The sequence below is a fragment of the Plasmodium sp. gorilla clade G2 genome (assembly GCF_900097015.1).
Source record: "Plasmodium sp. gorilla clade G2 genome assembly, chromosome: 13".
Lineage (NCBI taxonomy): Eukaryota > Apicomplexa > Aconoidasida > Haemosporida > Plasmodiidae > Plasmodium > Plasmodium adleri (nom. inval.).
The window spans coordinates 1513555-1538554 of record NC_041705.1 but is presented as its reverse complement, the minus strand read 5'-3'; the positions used below and the strand labels follow the sequence as shown (position 1 = coordinate 1538554).

At 17.9% G+C, this 25000-nt stretch overlaps 8 protein-coding genes and 3 non-coding genes across 11 annotated transcripts in view; 4 read left to right on the top strand and 7 right to left on the bottom strand.

Annotated features, from left to right (window-relative positions):
* Positions 1-2354: 2354 nt before the first annotated feature.
* PADL01_1341000 (vacuolar ATP synthase subunit d, putative) lies at positions 2355-3973 on the top strand (the record flags this gene model as incomplete). Its single annotated transcript, XM_028683962.1, has 7 exons — positions 2355-2395; positions 2520-2637; positions 2792-3091; positions 3300-3365; positions 3512-3591; positions 3732-3802; positions 3906-3973. The coding sequence occupies 7 exons, from the start codon at positions 2355-2357 to the stop codon at positions 3971-3973; spliced, it is 744 nt and encodes a 247-aa protein (XP_028540088.1).
* A 1392-nt stretch (positions 3974-5365) lies between these two features.
* On the top strand, positions 5366-6790 carry PADL01_1340900 (inner membrane complex protein 1k, putative; the record flags this gene model as incomplete). Its single annotated transcript, XM_028683961.1, has 1 exon — positions 5366-6790. One exon carries the CDS (start codon positions 5366-5368, stop codon positions 6788-6790), a length of 1425 nt encoding a protein of 474 aa, XP_028540087.1.
* Positions 6791-7373: 583 nt separating this feature from the next.
* On the bottom strand, positions 7374-7907 carry PADL01_1340800 (conserved Plasmodium protein, unknown function; the record flags this gene model as incomplete). The annotated part of the gene is made up of 3 exons (XM_028683960.1): positions 7374-7495; positions 7594-7712; positions 7831-7907. The coding sequence occupies 3 exons, from the start codon at positions 7905-7907 to the stop codon at positions 7374-7376; spliced, it is 318 nt and encodes a 105-aa protein (XP_028540086.1).
* A 605-nt stretch (positions 7908-8512) lies between these two features.
* Positions 8513-10921, bottom strand: PADL01_1340700 (GPI mannosyltransferase 3; the record flags this gene model as incomplete). Its single annotated transcript, XM_028683959.1, has 1 exon — positions 8513-10921. The coding sequence occupies one exon, from the start codon at positions 10919-10921 to the stop codon at positions 8513-8515; it is 2409 nt and encodes an 802-aa protein (XP_028540085.1).
* An 867-nt stretch (positions 10922-11788) lies between these two features.
* PADL01_1340600 (conserved Plasmodium protein, unknown function) lies at positions 11789-13222 on the bottom strand (the record flags this gene model as incomplete). The annotated part of the gene is made up of 1 exon (XM_028683957.1): positions 11789-13222. One exon carries the CDS (start codon positions 13220-13222, stop codon positions 11789-11791), a length of 1434 nt encoding a protein of 477 aa, XP_028540084.1.
* Positions 13223-14981: 1759 nt separating this feature from the next.
* Positions 14982-16197, bottom strand: PADL01_1340500 (60S ribosomal protein L18-2, putative; the record flags this gene model as incomplete). Its single annotated transcript, XM_028683956.1, has 3 exons — positions 14982-15286; positions 15615-15870; positions 16195-16197. 3 exons carry the CDS (start codon positions 16195-16197, stop codon positions 14982-14984), a joined length of 564 nt encoding a protein of 187 aa, XP_028540083.1.
* Positions 15452-15530, bottom strand: PADL01_1340400. The gene has a single exon (XR_003699384.1). It is a non-coding gene; the product is annotated as a small nucleolar RNA snoR20 (non-coding RNA).
* A 1941-nt stretch (positions 16198-18138) lies between the features above and the next one.
* Positions 18139-18828, top strand: PADL01_1340300 (60S ribosomal protein L18, putative; the record flags this gene model as incomplete). Its single annotated transcript, XM_028683955.1, has 2 exons — positions 18139-18174; positions 18310-18828. The coding sequence occupies 2 exons, from the start codon at positions 18139-18141 to the stop codon at positions 18826-18828; spliced, it is 555 nt and encodes a 184-aa protein (XP_028540082.1).
* Positions 18829-20007: 1179 nt separating this feature from the next.
* Positions 20008-20115, top strand: PADL01_1340200. The gene has a single exon (XR_003699383.1). It is a non-coding gene; the product is annotated as a U6 spliceosomal RNA (non-coding RNA).
* Positions 20116-21116: 1001 nt separating this feature from the next.
* On the bottom strand, positions 21117-21190 carry PADL01_1340100. Its single transcript has one exon. It is a non-coding gene; the product is annotated as a tRNA-Arg (tRNA).
* A 1804-nt stretch (positions 21191-22994) lies between these two features.
* PADL01_1340000 (sodium-dependent phosphate transporter, putative) overlaps positions 22995-25000 on the bottom strand; it is a gene marked incomplete at both ends in the record, with an annotated part of 2153 nt that continues 147 nt past the window's right edge. The window contains 2 exons of the mRNA XM_028683954.1: positions 22995-23068; positions 23293-25000. The exon at positions 23293-25000 is cut by the window's right edge and continues 147 nt beyond it. Of these exons, the coding sequence (XP_028540081.1) occupies positions 22995-23068; positions 23293-25000 (1782 nt within the window). The remainder of the gene's footprint in view (positions 23069-23292) is intronic.

Sequence of the window (25000 nt, the reverse complement as noted above, 5' to 3'; positions counted from 1 at the left end):
TTTGTTATGTAGCAGACAAACAAAGCATAAATGTATATATAGACATTCATATTTTCTTATTTTATATTATATATTTATTTATTTATTTTTTTTTTTTTTTTTTTTTTTTTTTTTTAATTATCATAAAAAAAAATTTATATATATATATATTATATATATATGTAATATATATATCCCATTCTTTTCTCATGTATTAATTTTTTTTATTATTATTTTAAAAAATATATATATATTGTTCTATACTTATACATATATATTTATATATATATATAATTATTTTATGCAAACGTGCAAACCTTTTTAGACTTTTTCTTAAATAAACGTAATCAATTAAATATTTTAAAAAAATAAAAATATATATATATATAAGTATACAATTTGTTCAGATATAATGCTATATTTAAAAGATAAACACTTATAAAATATAATATATATATATATATATATATATATATATTTAATTTATTTATTACTACAAATGACAAGGAAATATAATTTCAACCCTTCTTGTTAAAGAACAATTAAATAAAAATTTATTTCATATCTTTTATAACTATTAAAGAATATATAACACATATTTATATATGAACCCTTTTATAGTATTATTTTTTTTTTTTTTTTTGTTTATTAACATTAAATATCTAAATCATCAGAAGATAAAATAAATACATATTATAACCTTATTTTATATACATAGTAGAAGCCTATATATATATATATATATATATATATATATATATATATATATATATATAACGTCAATATTTTTTAATATTTACATATATAAAAAAAAATATATATTTTTTCTTTGTTTAAATTCTTTTTAAAACTTACAACATTGTTCTATCATCTTAGGTTTAAAAATATATTACATTAATATAATTTATAAAAATCTTGTATGTATAATATATATATATATAATATTATATATATATCTATATATATATATTATATATAATATATGTAAATATTACTATACATATATATATTTTTTAATCTATTAATTTTTTTTTTTTTTTTTTTTTGCCCATGTTAGTAGGGAATCCTCCAAAAAAAAATATTATATATATAATATATAGATAAATATATAGCATATTATATATATTGTTTATTATATTCCTTCTTATTTATTTTCATTTTTTTCATTTCAAAAAAGTAATAAAAATATATTATATATATATATATATATATATATAATTCCACAACTTAAGAAGAGTTTGCAAAATAATTGATAAGAATAAAATGATATAATTTTGTTTTATTTTTATATATTTACAATTTATATAAAAACAAAAAGAAAGATAGAAAGAAAAAAAAAAAAAAAAAAAAAAAAAAGAATTAACAAATCACGATTAAATTTTATAAATTTATACATTATATACTTAATAGTTGAAATATGGAATAAATGGAAAAAATGAAATGATAAAATGAAAAGATAAAAATAATTATATATATATATATATATATATATAATATATAATATGTATGCATAAATATTTACATTCATATACACATATATATATAATATATATTTAAATATATAACACATAATTCATATTATAAACATATATATATATATATATATATATATTGCTTTATATCATTAGAAGGCGTTTAAAAAGAAACTCTTTTATTTTATATATTAAAATGTATACATTTTTTTTTTTTATTTAAACGTTGGTTTTTCTTCTTATCATTTTAATGTGTGGGAATAAAGCCTTATACATTTTACACATTAAATAAATATATAAGATAAGAAAAATTTCGCTATATATATATATATATATATATATATATATATATTTATTTATATTTATATATTTATATATATTTTTTTTTTTTGTCATGGAAAAAAAAATAATTCAATTTTTTGGTATTTAATAAAAATATACACTTCATATAATATATATGTTTGATAGATAAACATTTTTCATCAAAACCGTTTGTATTTTATATATATTTATTTATTTTTTTTTTTTGTAACATGTAAAATTAATTTTTTCATCTCATGTATATTCATATGTTTGTATTTAATAACATTAATATGTAATATGTAATAGTCATCATTAATAATTGCTGCTACGAAATACGTCCTTTTTTTTTTTTTTAATGTCATTTTTTTTTAAGATTATTGTTAATAAAGATATAAATAAATCTAAACATATACATATGGATATATAATATTTTACAATTTTGTGATTATATCTTTAATTTTTCAACCTTTATTATTTTAATTTTACTTTATTTTTATTTTTTTTCTATGAATAGTGTGGAAAATAAAAATATATCCATGATATTATTATTTTAATTCATAAATTATTTTATTTGAATTTATTTTATTTTTTTTTTAAATAATGGGGGCCTTAGACGAATCTACACCAGTACCTTCCAGAATGTAAAACGAAAAGAATAAGCTCAAATATATATATATATATATATATATATATATGTGATGACATATTTTATTTTATATTATATATATATATATATATTTATTTATTTATTTATTTATTTTGTAGAACGCTACAACTTATGAAGCAGAAAAAAAAAAGCGCCTTCCAGGGATATTCCCTCTTAAAAAAAAAAAGTGACGCTTTGTTTATTCATTTTAGAGATGTATTAAAAGATATAGTAAAGGTATGATAAGAGAGATATATAATATATGTGTATAAATATATATATATATATATATATATATATTTTTCTTTTTTGTGTGTATATGTGTGAATATATTTATATATTTATATATTTATATATTTATTTATATATTTATTTATTTTTATTTTGTTAGACAAAAACAAAAGTGGGTGAGGAAATGAGGAATGCATCCTTTTCTCTAGCTAAATCAGTTTGGGCAGCTGGAGATTTTAAAGGACAAATTATTGAAGCTATAAAAAGACCTGTTGTAACATTATCTTTATCTACTAATAATGTGGCAGGTGTTAAATTGCCAATATTTCAAGTTAATATTGATCCAACTGTAGATGTTTTAGGAAATTTAGGTGTTGCATCAGGAGGTCAAGTTATTAATAATACCAGGGAAAATTATTTACAGTGTTTAAATATGTTAGTCAAATTGGCATCTATGCAGGTAATTCACACGGATAAAAAAAAAATAATATCATATAATATAATATAATATAATATAATATAATATAATATAATATAATATAATATAATATAATATAATATAATATAATATAATATAATATAATATAATATAATATAATATAATATAATATAATATATTTCATGTTATTATTTCTTTTAATTTTTTTTTTTATTTTATTTTATTATAGGTAGCTTTTTTTTCACTCGATGAAGAAATTAAAATGACTAATAGGAGAGTTAACGCACTAAATAATGTAAGGCAAAAAATAAAAATTTTAATAAAATAAAATATAATAAACATATGAACAATAATTTTTGTAGTTTTATTTATAATTAATTACATTAATATAAATATATAAAATAAAAATTTTCGTCTTATTATTATTTTTTATTAATATAGATTGTGCTCCCAAGGCTAGATGGAGGTATAAATTATATTATAAAAGAATTAGACGAAATAGAAAGAGAAGAATTCTACAGGTAAATACAACAATGATATTATAATATAAACGCATAATATTAATATGTAAATATATATATATGTGTATTGTTTTTTTTTTTTTTTTTTCTTTTTTGGAATTTAAACTTCATTTTTATTATTTGTCACATTCACCTTTTAGGTTAAAAAAAATAAAGGAAAAGAAATCTGATAAATTAAAGGACTCAAATATAGACACTGAAGCAGATGGTGGTAGGAAAATAAAACATGTGTACATTTATATATATATATATATAACAGTTGAATATAATAAATATTTTCATTTATTTATTTATATATATTTTTTTTTAACCAGATTATAATGCTTCAAAGAGACAAGATAATTACGCCTGTACCCAAAAGGATGATGATATCATATTTTAAAATTTTTAATTTATCATTTGATATATATATTATACATGTTCAATTTATTATTATTATTATTATTATTATTTTATTTTATTTTATTTTATTTTTCTTTCTTTTTTTTTTTTTTTTTTTTTTTTTTGAATAAATTACAACTATTTAAATGCAATTAAAAAAAATTGAATAAAATAAAGAAGAAAATATACGTTGATTAAATTAAAAATTTATATACATATATATTACATATGCTTATTCACCTACTGCACAAAACAAGCATTATAAATATATAACCAGTATTTTTTTTTTTTATCATTCTAGAAACACTTTGTTAAAATAACATAAAGTGTAATAATATTACTTAAAAATAAAGAAGCAAAAAAAAAAACAAAAAGATTCTCTTTTATTCTTTATATAATTCTACCTGTTGTAATTATTATGCTTGCATTAATAAAAAAAAAAATAAATAAATCATAATTTCCTTTTCTTGTTCAAAGAATAGACAAAACTAATTTGATGAATGTTATTTTATTTCATTTTTAAAAGGAAATATAGAAAATGTTTCACATGAAATTAAAAATAAATATATGTATATATATATTTTATTTATTCCTCTAATGGATCTATATGTCTTTAATATGGCTATACAATTTTTATTTTATTATGTAATTATATATATATATATATATTATTTTGTGTAGCTTAAATATTTTTTTAATATTTAAAAATTTTTACCTTGCTTGATCAGGAAATTCTACAAAAATGTTGTTAATTTCCTGAACATGCAATAATTTTCCTTAATTTTTTTTTTTTAATTTCACATTTCTTAAATAGATTTTTATGCGTGCACACAATTATAAAAAACCATGGTTTACCTACGCTGATAAAAAAAGCGTGACAAAGAAAAAATAAAAAATATAAAAAAATAAAGATATATATATATATATATAAGTGTTTGTATCTTTTTTCATATTTTTTTAAACGCTTCAACATTAATACACAGTAATTTACATATACATGTAAAAATATAAATTAATATAATAATAATATCTTTTTCATTTAAAAAAATCGTTAACATTGTTGTAACATTTGTGTATGTTCCAATTTGGTTAGGCCTAATTCTAACCCTTTGTGTTTTTTTGTTCCTTTTGTGTACTTATCAAATATATATATATAAGAGCAAATTATATAACTGTAATTTAACACTTGTCCTTTTTTTTTTTTTTTTTTGTCTGCATATTAATATTTAATATAAGTCATATATATATATATATATATATATATATATACATTTATATGATCTTTCTTCATTTTTGTTGTGAAAAAAAAAACAAAAAAAAAAACAATTTACTTTCAACATAAAGACTTGTACATATATACTCAATATTAATACCTTAAAAAAAAAAAAAAAAAATGGACGAAAACTCAGAAATTAACTATGATGTACCTGCACATCAAAGTAACAGTATACATGTGAGTGAAAGTCATAGTGCTTATGAAGAAGTAAATAAGACATCGAGTGAAAGTGAATTTGTAAATGATGACTATTCAAACGTAATGAATGAAAATAATATAGAGAGTGATAATGTGAAATATATTCCTGATTTATATAATTTAGGTAAAGCAAGACAATATTTAAGTCCTAAAGTACAAGAATATGGAATACCAGGACAAGTGAGTCCTTATCATTTCGCTTATAATGAAGAAGATTATTTATCAAATGTAAATACGGAATATGATGAGAACGGTTTCCCTATAAGAACTAATATTATTGACAATAATGATAATAATAATGATAATAATAATAATAATAATAATAATGATGATGATAATAAGAAATTGTGGTCTTGGACAAATGATGGTAAATTAAAATTATTATGTTCTCAACCTATAATTCCTGTATCGGTTGTACAAGGAATATTAAGAAGAGATAAAATAATTTTAATTCCACAGGTAGAAGTAACAGATGTTGTTATACCTAAAGTATATAATCAAAATATAAAACATGATGTTCCAACATTAAATATAGAAATTAAGAAATCTAATGTAAATATACCAAACGTTAAATATGTAGATAAAGAAATAATTATTCCAATAATTACTGGTTATACACATAAGTTTGTTCCTAAGTGGGATATACATGAAGTACCAAGACCTGTTGTCAAATATATAGGAGAACAAAAAATTGTAGAAGTAGAAGTACCAGAAATAAAATATATAGACAAATTTGTTGAAAGAGAAGTTATTGTAGATACAGTTGAAAAAAGAGTTCCTAAAATTATTGAAGTACCAAAATATGTAGATGAAGTTAAATATGTTTGGAAACCAATTGAAAAAATTGTATATGTTCAAAAATTAATTCCAAAATTTGATGTAAATTTAGAATGCCCACCACCTCTAATAGTACCATATCCAGTTCAAAGAATAAAACAAATACCTCCTATTATGTTAAAAAAAAATAATACAGAAATACCTGATTATAATTATTTTGATTTAAATTCACCTGAAGGTTCCTTACCTATACCAGAAGAATATATAGATCATTATTCAAAAAAACAAAAAAAAATCAACAATGGATTGCTTTCGACTTGTTGTGATAAGAATCAAAAGAAAGAAGACGAAAAAAAGAATGTCGAATTTGTTTCTATACCATTAAGTAAAGAAAGTGAAAAAAGTGTTTATATGGATGAACAAATAAAACAAAATGTGAGTATGTCACAAGAAAATATAAATACACAATTAAATAATAATATGGACAATATTATATATGAAAGTGATATAATAAATAAGGACACGACGAATTCAATCAAAATTGAAAATGAACAACTATATATATAATATATGAAAGAATTTTTATTGCACATATATATATATATATATATATATATGATGTGTTTTTTTTTTTTGTTTATATTATAATAATAATTTTGTTATTTCATCATTTTAATGTTAAACATGATATATATATATATATATATATATATGTATATATTTTAACATTTAGTTTTTATTACATTTTTAATATTAAATGACATATATGAACAAGTTTTATTTTTTTAAATGTTTAATTTTCAACTTATATGATAATACAACATTATTGTATCCTTTTGTAAGTTTATACCAACCATTATAAATATATATACATATATATAAATATATATATATATATATATATATATTTATTTATTTAATTTTTCTTTTTTTTTTTTTTTTTTTTTTTTTTTTTTATTTTTTTTTTTTTTTTTTTGTTGTTTATATTTAAGAGATAAAAAATTATTTTGAACCATATGCTCACATTTTATTTATTTTAAATGTTAGTATTATTTATATATAAATTGGAATATTAAAAATAAAAAAAATATAGAAAAAATTATATTACATTATATTATGTTATCTTTTATTGTCTTTTCCCTTTAGTATATCAGAATAACAGAAAAATTATGATAAATATAACAAAGCTTACTACCAGCAAGGCTCTTTTGATTGTCTTGTTGTCATTATGAATAGATTCCCTATTATATTTCTTCAACAAATATTTTAACTCTACAAAGGAATTATATATATATATATATATATATATATTTATATTTATATTTATTTGTTCATTTTCTATAATAATCATAGTATCTCTTATCTCTAACTTTCGTTTTCTTTTTCTAAGTCTTTAATTTTTTGTTGTAGCTGGATAATAAAAAAGAAGAGTTTGTAATTACATTCTTTATAATAATTCTTATCTTCGTCATTAATTTGATTAACATTACTATACAATGTAAGAAATAAAAAAATATGTAGACATATATATTTTATTAACTGCAAGATAATAAGTATATATAAATATAAAAATAAATATGTTTATAGTCATTTTTATATCTTCCAACCGTGTGTTCGTTATATAACCTAATTCTTTTGCAATTTGATTCTCTATATTGGAATGATATAATGAGTACATATCCATTATTTTTTTTATAATAATTGACAACAAAAAAAATAAAATAATAACAATATATATATATATATATATATATATATATATATATATATTTATTTATTTATATGTGTTCATAATTTATTAAAAATTAGAAGAATGATAATTGCAATTATGTATTTGTAATTTTTTTTTTTTTCCTTAATTATTCAAAAAAAAAAAAAAAAAAAAAAAAAAAAGACGTCAAAATGTATATACTATAGGTATATATAATATGTTATTAAAATAGTTACAAAATAAATCATATATATATATATATATATATATATATATTTTTAATTGTTACTAAAAATGAGATATTGTTCAATTAATAATTACTAATGTGTTGTATTTTATTTATAAGAAAAAAATATACATATATATATGCTCGCATATTTATTTATTCTGATATGATATGTAATATGTGTATATGACAAATGAGCATTATGCAATATTTAAATGTTGACGAAAAATTAAAATTTATGAAAAAATAAAATAAAATAAAATAAATATAAATATAAATAAATACATATACATTTATATATATATATGTAGTATATATAATTAATAAATAGTTATGTCTGTCGATATACTTATTAAGGAGTCCTCTTGAATATGTAATGATATACTGGAACTATCCTTTTTGCTTCATCAATCATAAAATAAGAAAAAAAAGGCTTTGTTTCAAGTTTATAATTATATGTACTTAAAAATAATTGTAAATGTGTAAGTTCAATAGTTGTAGTAACTATATAAGTAGGTAATTGACCACGTAAAGGTATATGGAATCTATAATTTAAGCATGAGAAATTTATGTTTTGATAAATATATTGAAATTTTTTTTTTTTATTAAAATGATGATGTCCAAACCAATAAAATGATTTATCTGGTATTATATATGGAGTAATAGTATCTACATATGTATTATTTATATCATTATTATTATTATTTTTATTTTCTTGAAAAATATTAAAAAATTGTTGTTTAAATTTATCTTCCAATATACGTTTTCTCCAGCTTTTGGTAGCTTTATCATTATTTGTGTCATAAGGTGAACAATCTAAAAACCCAATATTAAATTTTCTATGTATATGCGAATATAAAGGTATATCATAACAATCTGTAATAAATATATAAATATTTTGATCATCTTTAGTTTTTAAGTTTCTAAAATAAGAGGCTACTTGTTCTGGTGATCTGTTATGTATAAGGCAGAAAAAAAGAATACATAAAAATTGAAGTATAAAATTTATATTTATAAAAAGAGCAGATGAAATGAAAAAAATAGATTTATTTTTCCCCTTTATGGTTATATTATCATGTTTGTTTATATTATTATTATGTATATATTTTATATTTTCTATATTTTTTACATTTTTATTATTATACTTTTTAATATCTAATTTTATTATATATAATGCATATCCAATAAAAATGGTAAGAAATGGTATATATCCAATAACAATTTTATGTTCCTTATGTTTACTAAATGATAAAGATAAAATTTCTAAATGTGTAACAAAATATACTATCCAATCAATTCGCTTCAATATATACATATATATATTAATTGTTTTATACTTTCTTCTATTCATAATATGATTATATATAATATAATATCCATAAAACAAACAAGGTGTTAAGGTTAAATATATAGAAGGTATAACACAAAAAAAGTAAAAAAAAAAAGAATGTCCTCCAAAATATTTATTGTTTCCACTTAAAAAATTATAAACAAAAAAATTCAAAAATGGAAATGTAATGTGTCCAAAATAATAAGAATCAATTATAATAATAATAGTTAAGAAGAAAACTGTGTATGTAAGTGCTATGAAGAATATTTCTTTATAACTTATTTTATTTTGTTTGTCAAATATATTCTTTATAAAATATAGTATATATAAAGACAACCAAAATATTAAAGCATTCGGACGAAATATAACAGACAAGGAGCTAAAAAATAAACTAAATAATAAATTTTTTATCTCTCTTATTTTATTAAATTTGGAGCACTCCAAATGTGTTGTACTATAAATATTGTGTTCATACATGTTGTGATCATACATATTGTGTTCATACATATTTTTATCATACATTTTTTTATCATACATATTATTGTCATTTTGTTTACAATTTTGTTTTCCTTTTTCATATATATGTTCCTTTTCGTATGCATAAAAAAGATGCTGGTCTTCTCTTCTTTCTTTTAATTTTGTGCATTCATTTAAATTTGTCTTTCCTTTTTTTATCATTAAACTGTTCTGTAATAATATGTGAACCTTTTCCATATTGTTTGATTTATTTTTTAGTGGGTAATAATTTTGTGATAAAAAATATACACCCCATATATTAAATAAGCATTCAAAGGAATGAGAGGATGTCCTACAAATGGAATAAAAATAAAACCAACAAAATAAATGACAACATAATATTGTACAGATTAAATCATATGGGTTGAAAAACATAATATTATTATTATTATTATTATTATTATTGTTATTAATATTATTTTTGTTGTTATTTTGATGATTCACATTTTTTTCTTTAATATTTATATATGTATTTATAGTATTAGTCTCTATTTTATCTTCACATATACCAAAATCATTATACAATTCAATATACCAATATACCAATAATTTATATATACCCAAATCACATAAAGCAGCAAATATAGCATGACATATTTTGGGCAAATATAATACACAAAGAGGATAATCTATGTTTATTATTTTTAAAAATAAAAATAATAAATAATAAATAAAAGGAGTTATTACTGATCTTAATGTAATACAAGGTTCCCATTCCCATGGCATATGTCCATATCCATAAACCCAGAAATGAGCTATTTCCACAGATTGAAAATATTCATCAGCATAAAATGAGGTTACAACAAATAAACAATTAAATAACCTAAATAATATTAATAAACATATAAATATCTTACAAGTAATTATTCCTCTTAATTTATTTGCACAGAAACTTAAAATGTCATTGTAAATCATGTTATATATATATATATATATGTTTGTGTTTATATTTATTTATATTTTAGGAAAAAAAAACTAATTTATACATGACTGTTATAAGAAAAAAAAAAAAAAAAAAAAAGAAGAATACTTTTAGATTTTCTCAAATATTCCTGTTATATGTTTTTTTTTTTTTTTTTTTTTTTTTTTTTTTTTTTTTCTCTCTTGGACAAATACAATATTGATATTTTTGTCCTATCTTTCATGTTATTTATTTGATGTAATAAATAATATTAACACATTTTGTAATCCACTTATTATTTTTTTTGACTCATGCTAATGGTGTTATTTAATATATATATTCATTTATATATGTATAATATTTTTTAAAATTAAAATGTATTAATCCAAAATTTTTATAACATAATTCGATTTTAAAATAAAAGTATATACAAACAAATGAAAGTCCATTAATTCCTTTTAATATACAAAGGTGTAATAAAAAAATAAAATAAAATCAAATATATATATATATATATTATGTACATTTATTAAATTATTAATAACAACAAGGCAAATTATTTAACAGAAATGGTCCATAAAAATGCAATATAATGTAAATATAATGATTATAATTCTATACATACATAAATAAATAAATATATATATATAGAAATGTGTAAAAAATAAATATTTATTATTTTTTTTTTTTTTTTGAAAAAATATTATGATATATAGTTTTTATCATTTAGTGTATTACTTATTAATATTTTGTAAAAAAAAAAAAAAAAAAAAATATGATGATATATATCATGCATTCATACATTATGTATACATAAATATATATATATATATATATATATATATATTTATTTATTTATATGGTTGTATTTCCTCTTATGCTCATATTGCTTGTTTTATTTCGCGTGGCTCTTTGATTTTATCACTAAAATAATCATACTTGTGATAAGATATAGGTTCATCCAGTAATCCATCTAACATATTATTTATTCCATCCATAACTATACTTCCCGTTTTCTGAGTTTTAGGTATTGGAATCCTTCCTAAATATTTAGGCACATTTTTATGTTTTTCTAATGTTGTAGCATCTAATGTAGAATTAATTTTATCAAGAAATGTACTACCCGTTTTTAATGTAGGTCTTTCTTTTCTTGCATAGTTTTGGTCAGGATTATAAAAAGGATATAGATCATACAAGTTTACTTTATTTTTATTTCTATTATTTTGGATAGATTTATATGATGTTTCTAACATAGCAATCATTATATTTATCATATCATCTAAATATGTTCCTATGGATAATGTAACTTTTTTAAATATTTCTAATTTATTTTCATTTATATAATTAAGTATATCATATGAAGATCTCGGATTTAACATAAGGAGGTACTCATAATTTGGTGATATAAATTTATTCGTACTCATCTTATTATAATCATTACTTATTTCATTCATTCCTTTATTTATATATGGATATAAATATTCTTTATTTTGATCATTTAATATATATGGCATATTGAGTGTCTTATTTTGAAATGCATCAAACGGTATATTATTATTATGGTAAGATGGACTAGATAAAGATTGTAATTGAAATGAATCCAAATTGTTATATGATTTTATTCTACCTAAAGGAGCATCATATTTTAAATATCCATTTGTTGAATCACCTTTTTGTTGTATATTATAATTTCCTCCACATAAAGGAGATACAATATTATTTGCACTATATAATTGTTTATTCTTTTGGTATGGAAAATTTGGAATATCTACATAATCATAGTTTTCTAAATTAGAAGGATATTCTTTCATATTCCATATACCTTCCTTATTAATCATATTATATGTAATATTATTATTGGGATCACTCATATTGTTTTGACTTTTTTTCATGAACATTTTATTATCCAATGTGTACATATTAAAATAATTATTATTATGATGAGGCATAATATTATTTATATTATCCATATTATTATTATTATTATTATTATTTGGGTTGCTATATAAATATTCCTTTTCAGATAATCCTTTTTTTAATATAATGTTTTCATAATTATTTGTATCTCGTGCATCCATAAATGATTCTGCTATATTATTATTTGGAAAGTTATATTTACATGAATCATTATAACTAACATTATAAAGTACTTCATTTAATGGCTTTTCTTCAACAGGTGGCACATTTTTTGTAATTATATCTTTAGCACTTCTCTCCGTAACAAGAGTGGTATCCTTGGACAGTTTATTAACTTCTGAATTGATAGAAAAAGCACTTTTGGAGCTATTAGATTTATCATATATTGAGTTTGTCATTTTAAAAATAAAATATTCTGTTGCAATAAAATTGTTTATCTAATTATATAAATGTGAAAATATGTCTATATGTTTAATTGTTATATTTATTTTATTATTTTTTTTATTATATATATGTATATATTTATTTTATTTTTTTTTTTCCCCTGTTTATTGATTAAAAATTAAAAAAATAAATTATGAACAAGTCAGGTGATTTTTAAAATAACAGGAAAAAATTGCTATAACGGGGAAATTAATTGAAAAAGTGAATAATTTAGAAATATATACAAATATGACGATTAAAGAGATGATTATTTATTGTGACGAATAATTATTATAAAAAACAAACATACAATATATATATATATATATATATATATATATATATGTGATATTTTTTAAATATTTCTTTACAACAGGAAAATAAAAATAAAGAGATATATTTTAAAAATATGGAATGGTATAGGTAGCCATAAAATTTTTGGCTGTCTATTTTAAAATGTTAATTGCCTCTTCTTTTTTTTTTTTTTTTTTTTTTTTTTTTTGTATATTTTATATTGTTAATATTTTAACATTCTTCTAAATAATATATGAATAAATAAATTGTGTTATAGATGATAGTATAATTAAAAAATAAAAATTGCACACTAAAAAATTACACACGGAAAAAATTATTTTTTCTTTTTTTGTACAATGCATAATATATATATATAAATATATACATATAAATATATTATTATTATTATTATTTTTTTATTTTATTTTTTATTATTTTTTTTTTTTTTTTTTGGTTATACATTAAATGGTGATTTGAACAGCCAAAAAAAAAAAAAAAAAAAAAAATAATAAAAAATATAATATTAAAAATATGTAACCATAATAACATATATATTATATGTTCTATATATTTTGTATATATACAAAATGGTTGTTTAATATAACTGTCGTTTTTATATGTGAAAAAAATATAAGGAAAAAATTAAACAAAAATGAACATATATATTAAATTTTATAAATTCATCTATTATATATATTTGTATATATATATATATGATTATTATTATTTTAGATAAAAAAACAAAATTATGAAAATACTACAGTATAAGCAGATTTACGAATTGGCTGTTTTTAATATAAATTTAAATTTTATCTTTATTATAAATTGTCTAAAGTTCATTTTTTTTAAACATTACTTTAATGCGTATGAACAATTGAAAAAAAAAAAAAAAAAAAAAATTAATTCTTCTACAAATCTTTTTTTCCTTTGGAATATATTTACAATGTAATATATATATATATATATATATATATATATATATATATATATATATGTTTTTATTTTTTTTGTCTATCATCAAAAAATTATGGTAGATATTCAAAAATAATATTTCACACCTTGGTGCAAGAAATTATCATTAATTTTTATCTTATTAATTATAAAAATATTAACTTTAAAAGCTTAATAAGTTTTTATATATGCACATATATATATATATATATATATATATATATATATACATATATACACATATGATGCTCAACTTTTCGTAAATATATATTATATATATAAAAAGAAAAAAAAAAAAAAAAAAAAAAAAAAAAAAAGAATTGAACTAATTATATACATATAAATACATATATATATATACATTTTTGTATTGTATATATATTTATATAATTTTTTTTTTTTTATTATTTTTTTTTTATACATCACAGAAAAATGAAAACATTTATTTATATATTTTTTTATATGTATATGAATATAAGAGATATTAGCTTATTTCTTATATGCTCTTGACTTTCTTCTTCCTCTTGCTTTTTCAAATTTTCTTCCTTTTGAACGTACATAAGGTCTAGCTTTAGATTTAGGTCTACCTGGAGCATTTCCAAAGTGCTTCTCAGCAGTTCTTGCTTTGGTTGGTCCTCTTAAAAGTATACATTTTTTTCCTGTTGGGTATTTCAAAGCTAATTGATCGAATGTCAAGCATTCTCCACCTGCATCTTCAATTCTTTTTCTGGCAGTTTCAGTAAATCTTAAAGCACATACTTTAAGTTGTTTCAAACTAAACAATCTCTTATCATCTAAAAAAATAAAATAAAATAAAATAAAAAATAAAATAAATTAATATGTTAACCACATATACATATATATATATATATATATATATATATATATTTGCATGGAAAAAGCAAATATACATATTTACATAACATTTATATAATAAAATTATATATTCATATGTGTGTGGATCAGAACGTTCTACCATCTCCATTTATAATGTCAGAAGACCGTCGTGATTCGTAGAAGCTTATTCATCATGTAATATATTATATAAGTAATACATCATTCATATATATATATACATATACATATATTTTTTATTTTATTTTATTTTCCTTTTCATGTTACCTGTTATTGATCCAACTACTACGGCTATATCATTTGGGTGATTGGCCATGTGATATTGTAATTTAGATAAGGACAAGGGGGGTCTAAAACGTTTAGGCATGATAAGTCTTTTAGCTATTATTTTATTGAAATTAGCATTAGTTCTTCTAGCTAAGAAATTGTATAATTTTACTAATAATCTTAGATAAGGGTTTTTAGAAACCAATTGTTTCCTTCCATGTTTTTTTATTCTACCGACATTTTTAAGTGCGATACCCTATAAAAATTAAAAAAATAAAATAAAACATATATATTATATATATATATATATATGTATATACAAATGTGGTCATAATATATTCCATTACAATTATTTATTCACATAAGCTTATTTTAGTTATATATAAATATATAAACAATAAAATATTTATATATACTTATACATGTAAAAAAAATATAAACAAAACTAATATATATTAATATATATATATAAATAAATATTAAATGTATATGTAATATTCCTTTTTTATATTATTATAATATATTAAATAAACATTCATTAATTATTCCATTCATCATTTCATTTTGTTTTCATTCTTACCATATTTTATAAAGTTAATTATATTGTTATATAAAAGATGAAAAAAAAAATAAAATAACGTATGGTATTTTCTTTATATTAAAATGAAATTACTAATAAAAATAAAATTAATTATTTAATATCAATATATATATAATATATATTATATTAAAATTAAAAAGAAATGAAAATTATCTACTTAATTGTAACATAAAATAAATATATATATATATTTTTTTTTTCTTTTCTTCTTAAATATTAAAAATAAAAAAATATATATAAAAATGAAAATCCTCAAAATGGATTATAATAATATCATTTTGTGTTACAAATTAAAAAAAAAAAAAAAAGAATTTTTTTTTAAATAAAATAAGGATATATATGTATATATATAATATTATTAATATATATATAAATTATATGTATATAATTAGTTATACATATATTTATTATATAATAAAACTACAAAAGCTTATATTATAATATATAATAAATATAATATTTTATATGTTTTTATTTATTTATAAGTTATTTTTTTTTTTTCCCCCTATAAAGTTGTTAATTCATTATTATATGTATAATAAATAATATTATTAATGTATAAACCTACAAGTAGGTAAATTTATATATATAAATATTAATATATAATAAAATCAATCAATATTATTTATAATATAATAATATATATATCATAATAATTTTTAAGTTTATTTGTTATATACTTTATTTATATATGTATTTATGTATATATAAAAAAGAATATTTTATAATACCTTCATATATATATATAATATAATATAATCATAAAACTATAAAAAACTCCCTGGGGTAAAAATTAATTTTATATACGATAAGGTACTATATATAACACCCCTTTTATAATACAATATATATAAATATAATATTATATAATATATATTATATAATAATATATTATTATATATGAATCCCTTAAAACACTACGTATATAAATATATATATATATATATATATATATATTATTTAATATATATAAGTACATTATTTTATTATTATAATATAAGGTTCATACACTTTATTATTTAATATAATATATATTGAAATATATATTGTTATTTATATAATATGATTTATATATATAATATAAAAGAAAAAGAAGAAAATATAGATATTGTTATATATATATAAAAGAAAGCATATATATATAAATATTATATTATATATATTTTATATTATTATGATGTGTTTATTTATATGATCATTATTCAATATAGTTAAAATATATATATATATTAATATATATATGAAATATTCCCTCCTCATATATATAAATTTCTTTAAACAATTTTTTAGAAGAAACCAAAGCAAAAAAATATATAATATATTTATATATTAATTAAAAAAAATCAACTTCAACTTTTTATATGTATATAAAATAACTTATATGAAGAAAAATATTTTACATACCTTTTTTTTTTATTTTCTGTTATAAAAAAAAAAATTAGGATTATATATTATATATATAAATAAATATATATATATATAATATATACTTAACATTTTATATGTAAAAATAAAAAATAATAAAATTTTTTTTTCTTTTTTTTTTTTTTTGACTTAAGAATGTAAAATTAATGATTTATTTTATATTTTAAAATAATATATTTTTTTCTAATTTGTGTTTTAAAGAATATTATAATATATATTTTATTTTTTTATTTTTATATATATTTATATGAAAAAATCCCCATTCAATTAAAAAGTAAGAAAAAAGGAAAAGAAAATTATTTTTTTTTTTTTTTGTAATATTAATAATAAATATTTAACATTTATAAGAATTATTTTTATGATTATATGTTCCTCATAAAAATATATTTATCAACATATAATTTTTTTTACATATTAATTAATAATATATATATATATTTATTTATATATTATTTTATTTTTCTCATAGCTTGATATATAATATTAAGAAAAACAAAAATGGTGAAAAAAATAGATCAATCTTTAAATACAAATGTAAGTTTAAATATATATAAATAAATAAATAAATAAATAAACATATAATATATATATATATATGACATATATTATATATATATATATATTTTTTTTTTTTTTTTTTTTTTTTTTTTTTTATGTGTTCCTTTTTAGATACACCAATATCATATTGTTGGTAGAGCTATTCCTACTGCTAAGGATAAGAACCCAAATGTTTATCGTATGTGTATATTTGCCAAGAATGATACTAATGCCAAATCTCGTTTTTGGTACTTTATGAAAAAGATTAATAAACTTAAAAAATCTAATGGTGAATTATTAGCATGTGAACAAATTAAAGAAAGATTTCCATTACGTGTAAAGAACTATGGTGTTTTATTAAGATATGATAGTAGAACAGGTACTCATAATATGTATAAAGAATTCAGAGATACAACCAAAGAAGGAGCTATAGCTCAATTATATTCTGAAATGGCTGGTAGGCACAGAGCAAGAGCTTCATCTATTAATATTATAAGAATCTCTGAAATAAGTTCAAGTTTAGTCAGGAGACCACATATTAAACAATTATTAAAAAGAAGATTAAGATTTCCAGCATTACATTTACCAACCTTACAAAAGGAGTATAGAAAGAAATTTGCATCCAAAAGACCATCAACATATAGAATGTAAAAAAATAAAAATAATAACACGAATTATCACAATGAATTTTTACAAACATATATATATATATTATCAAAGGGACAACCGTTTCAAGAAAGCTTATGTTATTATTTTGTTTTCATTCTAGTGTATGTAAGACAAAAACCAATAAAAAAGTAATAATTAAAAAGGAAAATAAATAAATATATATATATATATATGTATGTAATTGCACATATAATACATATATATATATATTTATTTATTTATTTATTTATTATTGCATCTTTTTATTTAATTTTTGTATTTTTTTATATAATTCCTTTCTTTTTTTCTCTATTTTTTTTTTTTTTTTTTTTTTTTTTTTTTTTTTAATTAAACTCTAAAAGATTGTTATATAAATTTTAAACATATTTTATAAATAAATAAAAAAAAAAAAAAAAAAAAAATGAAGCAAAAGGAGATATATTTGTAATATTTTGTTATTTTATCACATATCCTGTGTTGCATAATTATTTATGGATACAAATTAATAAATTGTTAGTTATTATTTAACAATATATACAATTACATATTTTCTTATTGTGTGTATTAAATGGAAAAATTATATAAAATTTTATAAATAGAACAATTTTATGACATTTGGATTTCTACACTTCTTGAAATTTTGAATAATGTTCTCTTTTTTTCTTATATGAAAATATATTGTATAAGAAAAAGTAAAATATATAACACTTTTACTATGAAAAATAAATATATACATAAAATAAATATAATAATTTATTTTATTCCAAAAAAAAAAAAATTATTGCTCGTTCAGGTAAAAAAAAAAAAAAAAAAAGCATATTTATATATAAATAGCTATTTTATTATTTATTATTTTTTTTTTTTTCTAATTATAAATATATTTATTCATTTAAAAAAAGTACAAAAATTTAAATATTTAATAAATTTTTAATTCTATAAATATTTACGTAAAAAATGTATTTACATAGATATTAAAAAAATACATTTATATAAAAAAAAAATATATATTTATTGACTATAATATAAGTTTTTACAATATAAGAATGATGGGTAAATTATTATATTATAAAATTGTATATGTAAATAATAATATATAATATATATTTATATATTTTTTTTTTGGAGTAACCAAAATGCAAATTTTTTCCTATATACATATATTTCAATTAAGTATGTAATACTGGCTCTCTTCGGAGATGCCGTTTGTTAAAATTGGAACGATACAGAGAAGATTAGCATGGCCCCTGCGCAAGGATGACACATGACGTTCGAGAAGGAATGTAATTTTTTTTTTAATTTATTATATATAATAAATATATTATTATATTGCTATAAAGTAATATATATATATTTTAAATATAATCAAGTTTTTAAGGCTACCATAAAAAAAATAAAAAATAAATGTTATGTATATATATATATTTTATTTTTTAAGTTCTTTTTGTTGAATATATTATTTTTGGACTTAAAAATAATTGTGTATATACATATATTTTTTTTTTATTATATAAAATATTTGTAATTCATATATAATAATTATTAATATCATCTATCTTTTGAGAAAGAAAAAATGAAAAAATATTATCATATTATTATATACTATAATTATATCATTAATATAAAGTATATTATATATATATATTTTATATCATTTAATATTTTATGTGTGATAATAATAAAGCGAACTGTCCATAAATAGATGAAATAATATAATTAAATAAAATAATTTTTTTATTTCAACTTAAATTATATTTAAAGAAAAGGTCTTATATTATAAACACATATATATATATATATGTATTTTATTTCAATGATGGAATATTTAATATATATTCCAAGTAAATATAGATGAATCATATTACAATATAATCTTTTTTTTCTTTTTTTTTTTTTTATACGTATACGCATTATACTATCATAAACAACATGTATATATTAAAATAAATTCATTATATAATAACATCTTAATATGTTTTTTGTAATTATAACATATATATATAAATATGTAATATATACTCTATATTTCATAATAGTAAAATGCTCATTGTATAAAATTTTCAATCTCCTTTTAGCAAATTAAATATATATATATATATGTAAATACATATAATTCATGAATAAGAATGAATAAAATACTTGAGAAATAAAAATAGTTCAATATAAATTGTATACGAACTTTTTTCTTATTCATATAAGCATAAAAATATATATTTATATAAATAAATAAATTTTAAAAACATTTTTCATATCTTTGAAATATAAATATATTTTTTATCTATTTTATTAAGATTTACCCCTGGCGGGATTCGAACCCGCAACCTTTGGATTAGAAGTCCAACGCGCTATCCAATTGCGCCACAGAGGCTTCAAGATAATTTTGGTTTTAAATAATAATATAAAAAAAAAATAAAAAAAAATTAAATAATTATTCATACAATTATAATATTATATATATTGTTCCAATATATTTCTGATATATATTAAATATTTATGCTTTTTTTTTTTTTTTTTGGTAATATATAATATAATATATTAAAAAATCGAATAATAATTAAAGGAATAAATTATTATAATATATATATATATATATATATATATATATATTTTTATTATACATAATATTTAATAATTAAAATGCCTAAAAAAAAAAAAAAAACTCAACATAATTATATGAAATAATCTTGTTTTATAAAAAAGTTCTTTAATTTAAATATGTATATTTATTTGTTCTTATATAGCTTATTGGAAGTATTTGAACGACTTTTTCGCTATAAATAATATTATGTTATTATCATTTAATATGTATTATTTCTCAATCTGTTAATTTTTTTGAAAAAAAAAAAATATATTTAAGGTATATTACAAAATTTATATTAATCCACAATATAAAATATAAGAACTTTTGTATATTCCATTTTTATCTTTTCAAAACATTTAATTATTCCTTTTAAGTATTTTTTTTTTTTTTAAATAATAAAAAAAGGTAGACAACTCCTTATATGTATATATATATATTTTTTTTCTCTTTAAATTGTTTTTTTCATATGACACGTGAATTATACATATGAATATTATAATACCATTAAATGTATATCTATTAAATATTTTGTATACAACCTTTTTATTTTAAAAAAAAAAAAAAAAAATTTAATTAAACTAAAGCACTAATACATTATATATATATATATATATATATATAATATTTATATATATAATAGTTTATAGAATTTTTCTAAATTGCAAAAAAAAAAAAAAAAAAAAAAAAAAAAAAAAATTGATATATATACAAATATGTATACATATATAAACATTTTTTTTTTCATATAAAAGCAAAAAAAAAAAAAAAAAAAAAAAAAAAATATATATATATATAAATATATATATAATAAATGTCTCTCACGTCTCTCATGTATAAAAATAGGATGGTGGTTTTTTATTTGTGTGTGTATGTATATGTGTGTATATATATAATTAATTAAAAAAATAAAATGAATGAATAAATAGATGTATATATAAATGAAGGTAATAAGATAAAAATGATTTGTATGAATAAACAAATATATAACGGGATGAGTTATACAGATATAGAAAGATGTATGGATGAACATATATAAATATGTACATATAATAATATATATATATATAAATATATATATATATACATATACACTTTTATAATTTGATGTCTCTCTCAGCTTTCATGAATAAATATAAAGATGAAAATATTTTATTACATTATATATATTATATAATGCATAGAATAAATTATATATGAAAAAATAATACAAATAAATATATATAAATATAAATATATATATAATGATTAAATAAATATTATGTATAATGTACACATAAATTTTTCTTTTCTTTCTTTTTTTTTTTTTTTTTTTTTTTTTTCTTAATTAGCATAAAAACAGCATAATCAAATAAAAATATTTCAAAAAAAAAATAAAAGAAAAAGAAAAATAAATAAATAAAAAGAATTCAAGCAATAAATCTTGAACTCATTTTTAATTAAAAATGGTTACATAACAAAAAAAAAAAAAAAAGAAAGAAAGGAAAAAATTAAAAATATATCTTAATATATATATATTATAATACTTAATGAAGAAGCAAAAATAATAAAATAATACATTACATAAAATATATATATATCAAAATATGACTAATTAAACAGTTTGTGTCCTCATCATGTAAGATGGACTATATGCAGCGAAGGAGTAAATACCCGCGGTCACAGTGGCTAAAAAAAAAAAAAAAAAAAAAAAAAAAAAAAAAAATATATATATATATATATATATATATATATATATATATATAAAGCATGTATAGTTATACAAACTTATCATTTATATGAACAATAGTGATACTTTATTATTATATAAAATAATTAAAAAAAAAAAATGTACACACACAAACAAAACATCATACATATATATATATATATATATATATTTTTATTATTACCTGAAAAGACTACGGTAAGTATCCATGAAAGAAAAACTGTTCTAAATAATCTAAGATTAACACAAGATGTATTAAGAAAAGAAAATGGATATTTCATTTTTTCAGTTAAGGTAAAACTTTTATCTTTATCAACTTGAATAATATCTTTGTCCATAGATTTTTTTGCCTGTTTTTTATTGTCTGCATTAATTTTTGCTTCAACTAAACCTAGACCGATAACACTTGAAACTGCACAATGTGTAGAACTTAAAGGAATACCACATATACTAAAAAATAAAACAACAAGTCCTGAAATAAGTTCGATGGTAAAACCTCTAGCTGGTGTTATTTTAATTAATTTCATACCAACAGTCTTAATAACTCTATAACCCATAATTGATAAACCTAAAGACATAGATAAACCACCAAATAAAAGTATATACCATTGTACTTTGATTTTATCTCTTATTCCATTATTATATGCATTAAAAACTGCAGCAAATGGACCAATAGCATTAGCTGTATCGTTCGCACTCTGAGCTACAACACCTAATATAGCACTTATAATTTGTAAAGAAGAAAATACAATTTCGGTTTGTGGATCAAAATTTTCTATGATAATATTTTCCATATTTTTTACATTCCCATTTTTATCACCATTCTCATTGTTATTATTATTTTCATTAATATTTGTATCTTTATTATCAACATTCCTTTTTAATGTATTATCAGATGATTTCTCCTCTGTTGTATTATCTTTTATAAGTGGTACAACATGGTGTTGTCCTTCTGCACTTCCACTTTTTTCAATTCCATTCAATTTGTTGTTATCTTTTTGAGTCTTACCATTTTTGTCTTCTGGCAACATCAATATTATACTATTACTACTCTTATTGATGTTTACTACTTGATTTTGTTTTGCAATATTAGCTATATTATTATTTGCTTGTGTTAATTGTGTCTCATTTGATGCTACAGAATTTAAACTACTATTATTAATAGCGCAGAAATTATTCTGTGCATTTTTTTCTATATCAGCTAATTCTTCACAAAATAATTTTTTCTTTAAATTGTAATTATTAATTCTTTTGTTATATATAATATATATAATAAAAGAACCTACTGCTGTTAATATAGATGATAAAATAATACATATAACAGATGCATAAAAACTATGAGCAGCACTCCAATCTTCAATATAACATGGTGATGATACTATTATCTTTCCATCTTTTTTCATCTCACATTCGGTATTTATTACAATCGGATTATGAAATATTAGAAAGACACTAAATGGTAATGTAATTAAAAATATTAAAAACCAATACATCTTTTTTATTATTTCAAATGAATTCTTTTTTCTTAAAATCAACATTCTTAATAAAGTAAATGCAATAGCAGAACAGGTACCAGCTAATATTGGAGCAGCTAGCCAAGATATTACAATATTATTTATTTTTTCCCATTTTATTGATTTCATATTACCAGTTGCTAGGCCAAATCCTAATAATGCTCCTATAATACTATGTGTTGTGGATACTGGTAATCCAGCTCTTGTAGCTATAGCTAGCCAAACAGTTGCACCCATAAGGGCACAACACATACCTAACATTAAAAATTCTGGAGTGTCATAGAAAACTTGGAAATTTATTATCTTCGAACGTATTGAATCTGTAACTGTACCTCCTAATAAGGAAGCTCCTAATGCTTCAAAAAAAAATGCAACTAT